General features: G+C 47.3%; 1 protein-coding gene across 2 annotated transcripts; it reads left to right on the top strand.

The window, feature by feature from the left end:
• Positions 1–564: 564 nt before the first annotated feature.
• On the top strand, positions 565–3,543 carry LOC309855976 (uncharacterized protein). 2 transcript variants are annotated; one of them, XM_082716576.1, is made up of 3 exons: positions 565–686; positions 1,269–1,338; positions 1,683–3,543. In XM_082716576.1, the coding sequence occupies exon 3, from the start codon at positions 1,706–1,708 to the stop codon at positions 3,359–3,361; it is 1,656 nt and encodes a 551-aa protein (XP_082572702.1). In that variant the 5' UTR covers positions 565–686; positions 1,269–1,338; positions 1,683–1,705; the 3' UTR covers positions 3,362–3,543. The 2 variants fall into 2 exon arrangements, with proteins under 2 accessions (XP_082572702.1, XP_082572701.1); XM_082716575.1 differs by having other exon boundaries at positions 1,678–3,543.
• Positions 3,544–6,771: the final 3,228 nt, after the last annotated feature.

Genomic DNA, 6,771 nt, shown 5'->3' with positions numbered 1-6,771 from the left:
ATTTATCTCGAAAGGAACATTTTCCCAAATTTTTTCTAAAGTGCAATATTCTGGGGTGCCTGCGTGGCTCAGTGCGTTAAGCCTTAGACTCTTGATTTTTGCTCAGGTCCTGATTTCAGAGTGGTGGGATGAAGCCCTGCAAGGGCTCAGAGCTCAACGGGGAGTCTGCTGGATATTCTCTCTCTCCCTTTCTCTGCCCCATCGCCCTAAAATAAATAAATACAACTTTAAAAATTTAAAATAAAAAAACAAAGGGCAATAGTCTATGTACCACATGAAAGTTCACATTCATACGATTTCATTGGCTGGCTCTAGTCCTTTCAATGGAAATTAAGAGCAACTGGTCAAGACCCCTCCCCCGACCGCCCAACCCATGAAAAAAAGCCTCTGTGGTTTTTATTAAAATTATTCCTTCGACCACCTCAAGAAGAGAAAAAGGACAAAAGAGCCCAGAGAGGTCAGAGGGGAAGCGCTCCAGAGAGCGGTGGGGTGACTGACTGGCAGACGCCGGCTGGTGGGCGGGGCGGGCGGGGAGAGAGGGGGAGGGGGGCGAGCTCGGGTGACGCGACGCTCACGTGATCGTCGGGGCGCAGATGTGGGCACCAGTCTGGGAGCCCGCCCTCTTCCCCTGCGGTCGGATTCGGAGCGGTCTGCAAGCTCCTAATTGTTGCTCCAGGTTCTTTGAGGTCAGTGTGAGGGCCTTCGTCGCCTCCTGCGGAACCCTGGAATGGGGGGTGAAGCACGAACACGGAGAGGCAAAACGGTGGGGATGAGGTCCGGGTTGAGGGAAGCTGGCCGGAGTGTAGCTAGAGATGGGGGTGGGAAAATGGCTAAGGGGGAGCTAGCGACCAATCGGCGGAGGGTGGGCAGAGCGGACACCCCCTAGTACTCGTGTACCCTTTTCTCCCGCACCTCCGTCTCGCTGCCCTCCGTCCATTTTGGAGCCGGAGCTGGTGAGCTGGGGGGCGCCCCGCCAGCGAGACAGTGGAAATGAACCCTCTCTACCACTCTATGCGTAGAGAAAAAAAGTTGACCTTAAGGGTGGGGAGGCGACTTGCCTCTGGGGAGAAGGACGCAGAGATCCAAAATTAGTTTGGAAAACATCCTGGTCTGGCTCCCGAGGCGTGAAAAGAAATGGCGGCTAGGGTGCGGGGGGCGGAGGAGGTGGGGGAGGGAAACGTTGGATGAGGAGGGCCAGGGTTCGGGAAAGGGGCTGAGTCCCGGCGCATCCACCAAACGCGCAGCCCCTGTCTCCTGTCTGTATGCAGGTCTGCGTGTCGGTTCTCAGCACTCTGGAAGGCTAGAAAAGGAGGAGGAATCTGTTCAGAATCCCTGCAGGTCAGTGAAGGAGGGGCGTCTCTGGGCAGGGACCCAAAGGGGTGGGGAGTGTGGGGGGTACAGTACCAGCAGAATATGGGGCGTCAGTTTCCTGCTCCAAACGCATTTATACACACTCTGTCCTGCGGGCAAACGTAGAGAAAATGGCAGGGCTTGCGGGAGAAATGGTTGGCTCACATGTGTGAGGGGAGAGGGTGTGCAGAAAGCACACTTAAAAGCCGGCCCAGGTCAGGAGAACCCTAACAAGGGGAGAGATGCCTGTACTATTCGGACCTGCATTCCACCCCAAGCCCTCAGTTTCCCTTGTCTTCCCTTTGTTTCCTCTTCTCCCCAACCCAGGACAGGAGAAGGAGAGGGAAATCTCAACATGGAAAAACTCTGCAGTGAAAAGGATGGAATGACTGAGAACGAAGAAAAGATGGAATACAAAGAACAGTCACAAGATGCGGGAAAGCCGGAAGTAGCCTGTACTATGGAAAACAAGGAAAAGTTAGAAAAAGAGACAATGACAGAAGATGAGGAAATACTAGAGGATAAAGAAAAGCCAGAGAGTGTGACAAAGCCAAAAGATGGAAACCCGGAGAGCGAGGGAGAGCGGGAGAGTGAGGAAGAGCCGGAGAGCGAGAGTGAGGCAGAGCCGGAGAGTGAGGCAGAGCCGGTGAGCGAGGCAGTGCCAGTGATGAAGGCAATGCCGGTGAGCGAGGGAACGCCGGAGAGGGAGGCAGTGCCCGTGATGGAGACAGTGCCGGTGATGGAGGCAATGCCGGTGAGCGAGGGAACGCCGGAGAGGGAGGCAGTGCCCATGATGGAGGCAGTGCCTGTGATGGAGGCAATGCCGGTGAGCGAGGGAAAGCCGGAGAGCGAGGCAGAGCCGGTGATGGAGGCAATGGCGGTGAGCGAGGGAAAGCCGGAGAGCGAGGCAGAGCCGGTGATGGAGGCAATGGCGGTGAGCGAGGGAAAGCCGGAGAGCGAGGCAGAGCCGGTGACGGAGGCAGTGGCGGAGAGTGAGGCAGAGCCGGTGACGGAAGCAATGGCGGTGAGCGAGGGAAAGCCGGAGAGGGAGAGAAAGCCGGAGAGCGAGGGAAAGCCAGGGAGCGAGGCAATGCCGGAGAGCGAGGCAATGTGGGTGATGGAGACAATGCCGGTGAGCGAGGGAAAGCCAGAGAGCGAGGCAATGCCCATGATGGAGGCAATGCCGGTGAGCGAGGCAATGCCCGTGATGGAGGCAGTGCCCATGATGGAGGCAGTGCCTATGATGGAGGCAATGCTGGAGAGGGAGAGAAAGCCGGAGAGCGAGGCAATGCCGGTGAGCAAGGGAAAGCCGGAAAGCGAGGGAAAGCCAGAAGAAGGAGGAAAATCAGTAAGCGAGGGAAAGTCACATGAAGAAGGAAAACCAGTGGGTGAGGGAAAGCCAAAAGAAGAAGGAAAACCAGTGGGTGAGGGAAAGCCAAAAGAAGGAAAACCAGTGGGTGAGGGAAAGCCAAAAGAAGAAGGAAAACCAGTGGGTGAGGGAAAGCCAAAAGAAGAAGGAAAACCAGTGGGTGAGGGAAAACCAAAAGAAGAAGGAAAACCGGTGAATGAGGGAAAACCAAAAGAAGGAAAATCAGTGAGTGAGGGAAAGCCCAAAGAAGAAGGAAAACCAGTGAATGAGGGAAAGCCAGTGAATGAGGAGAAGCCAAAAGAAGAAAAGCCAGCCATGGAACCAAGGGTTGCAGGAAAGCGCCCAGCTGGGGATGATGTACCCAGGAAGGCTAAAAGAAAAACCAACAAGGGGCTGGCTCAGTGTCTCAAGGAATATAAGGAGGCCATACACGATATGCATTTGAGCAATGAGGAGATGATAAGAGAATTTGACGAGATGGCCCGGGTAGAGGATGAGGTGAAGAAAACCAGACAGAAATTGGGGGGGTTTATGTGGATGCAAAAAAGTTTACAGGACCCCTTTCACCCGAGGGGCCCAAGGGAACTCAGGGGTGGATGCAGGGCCCCACAGAGGGGCTTTGAAGACATTCCTTTTGTGTAGTGCCCCTGACAGGCATTTGCCTAGGCCTTGTGCTTTAACCTTATACTAATACTTGCTTTAGCTATCACTCTTGTACCTAACTGCAGCCTTCAATGTTTCAGTAGCAGATTTTTGTCCATTGCATGGAAAAAATGTTTATGGCATATTGTAAAATTAAAAAGAAAAAAGTTTGTTGAACCATATATATGGCATCAGTCCATTTTTGTAAAACTACAAAGGTATTTACCTAGTGATCTATGTACAGAGAAAACTCTGAAAGCTACATCCTGGTTATCTGAAGGTGATTTTTTTGTTGTTCTTTTTTGTTCATTTTATGTTTTCTCCTTAAAAAAAAAAAAAAACCACTGATTACTTTCATCATGAAAACAATATATGCCAAGCAATCCAAACAACTAGTTAGTTAGCTCATGAATGTAGTGGAGACACCAAAAATTCTTGGTCAGGATATAATATATTTCTTAAAACTCATGTTTGAGACTGGAAGCTGGAAGACAACCTGGCTGATAGTACAGATCCATTGCTGTAACAAACAGCCTTGTCATCTGTTGAATGGGGTAAAACTTGCCTTCCAGGGTCATGGAGAAGATAGATGAGGTAGTGAGTGTGACCTGTGTTGGGCTGGTTCCTACCCTTTGCCTTGCAGTAGCAGAACCAGAATTCTTTCAGATGTTTAGGGGAGGTATAAGAGGTCTCAGAAGTCAGATAAAATGTGGGTGCCATTGTCCCCTGGGTAATGCCATGTCTCTTGGGCACTGTGCCCCTTCTCAGGGGCTCTGTAATCGCCTGAAGCTCCCACAGCTACTGGTGGTCTGGAGACCATGATGGACTAAAGCAACACTGTCTCAACAGAAAGGTGGAGAATTCTCTACCTACAGCAGAGTTACCCTAATTCAGGTGGGTAGTACCCAGTTGTCATTGGGTGTTGATATTTTATAAAGTTTTTGAAAAACACTCTCCCAGAATTTTTGTCAGTCTGTGTTTTTGCATACAGTGCCATCTCCACTGGATGTAGATACTGGAGGTTGAGCCAGAAAAATCTGAGTGACCAGATGCTGTGCTATTCTCACCTGTTAATCTCATGTCTGCTGACACTTTTTTCTTAGGAGGAATTGTCTCTCAGGAAGTTCCTGTTAAGCCCTGCCTTACCATTTCAACAGATCCATCTACCTATGTGATTCCCCCTTTTCCCTGCGCCCCCCCCCCCCCGCCCCAGCTCTTCATTATCCTTTAATTTGCTTCTAGTGTTTTTTGGATGAACTTTTATTTTAGAAGTTAATGACTTAGAGAATTATTGCAAAGATAGTACAGAGTTTCTGTATACCCCATACACAATATTCTCTTAACATCTTACATTAGTATGGTGCATTTGTCATAGTGAACCAATATTGACCAAATAATACATTATTTACCAGAGTACCTATTAAATTCCCTCAGTTTTTCCCTAGTGCCCTTTTCCTGTTCCAGGATCCTATCCAGGTTACCACCTTCTATTTAGTCAACTTGTCTCCATAGGCTCTTTCTGGCTGTGACAGTTTCTCACTTTCCCTGTTTTTGATGCCCTTGACACTTTTGAGAAGTACTGGTCAGGTATTTTGTATAATGTTCCACAATTTCAGTTTGCTTTTTCCTCATGGTTACACAGTCGTTAAGTGCTTTCGGGAAGAGGACCAGAGAGGTAAGTGCTATGTCACCACATTTATATAAGGGGTACATGTTATCAGGGTGCCTGACTGGTTCGGTTCATAGAACATGCCATTCTTGATCTTGGGGTTGTGAGTTCAAGCCCCATGTTGAGTGTCTAGTTTATTTCTTTTTTTCTTTCTAAGATTTTATTTGACAGAAAGGAACACAAGGGGGGTGAATTGGGGAGGGAGGAGCAGGCTTCCCACTGAGCAGGGAGTCTGATGTGGGCTCTATCCCAGCATCCTGGGATTGTGACCTGAGCCAAAAGCAGTTGCTTAACAACTGAGCCACCCAGGCACCCCAGATTTTATTTTATTTTTTTGACAGAAAGAGGGAACATAAGCAGGGGGAGTGGGAGAGGAAAAAGCAGGCTCTCCCCCACGCAGGGAGCCTGATATGGGGGTGGATCCCAGAACCCTGGGTTCATGACCTGAGCCGAAGGCAGTTGCTTAACACTGACCCAGCCAGACACCCCGTCTAGTTTACTTTTTCAGAAGAGGATGTATACTATCAATATTACCACTGTTGTAAACTCTTGTGACCTGGGCTGAGGTAGGGTTTGTCAGGATTCTCTATGGTAAAGCTACTCTTATTTCTCCCTTTCCATACTGTCCTCTTTGGAAGAAAGTCACTATATGTACAGTCTTAGGAAAGACTGAGTGGGATGTTAGGTTCCACTTACTTGAGGGTATCGGTATAGATCCTTTTTTTAAGTTTTAATTTTAATTCCAGTTAGTTACCATACAGTGTTATATTAGTTCAGGTGTACAGCATAGTAATTCAACAGTTCCATACATCACCCAGTGCTCATCATGACAAATGCATTCCTTGATCCCCATCACCTATTTACCCATCCCCACACCACCTTCCCCTCTGGTAACCATCATATTGTTCTCCATAATTAAGAGTCTGTTTCATGCTATGTCTCTCTTATTTTTCCCTTTGTTTGGTTTCTCAAGTTCTAAATTTGAGTGAAAGCATATGGTATTTGTCTTTCTCTGACTGACTTACTTAGCATTATACTGTCGGTGCAAATGGCAAGATTTCATTACTTTTTATGGCTGAATAATACTCCATTGTTCCTCAAAGAGTTAAAATATAACTACCTTAAAATCCAGCAGTCAATGTTTAGCATATACTTTGGATTATAATCTAATACTACTTCACATATTTTTATTGCTCTAGTTCCAACTTCGGCCATTGAAAGCTCTTTCACATGGCACTTGTATTTATTTAACATACCTCCTCCCATCCCTGTGTGCATATGTGTGCACATGTATGTGTGTGTTTAACACTTTCTGGCACTACAAGATGAGATAGTCTTGTATATTTCCTGTCCAAGTCCTAGAATTTCCCATTTATCCAAGGGGCCCTGGTACCTTTGGTTAGAGAATGGTATAAAAACCAAGATCTGGGTGCTAAGAGTAATCATTACTATTGGGGTATCATTGCTTCTAGGCCCTTGCAGTTGATAGAGCAAGGAGATCTATTGATATATAATAACCTGTGTGTATCTATGCATGTTTATGTATGTTTTTATCTTTAATTATTTTTATATATTTATTTATAGAGAAATATCTGCCTTTAGTTTTATAGACTCCACTCCCTTCCAAAATTACCTTATGTCAACACCTTATTCCTCCTTCCTTTTCAGTGTGGTTGTTTCATATATTTGTAATAAACTTAGATTCTTTAGGCACATTCTGTATGTGGGGAGTAATATTATT

The sequence above is a fragment of the Mustela nivalis genome, assembly GCF_964662115.1.
Source record: "Mustela nivalis genome assembly, chromosome: X".
NCBI lineage: Eukaryota > Metazoa > Chordata > Mammalia > Carnivora > Mustelidae > Mustela > Mustela nivalis.
The sequence above is the reverse complement of the archived record's forward strand: the minus strand, read 5'-3'. Positions and strand labels throughout refer to the sequence as shown.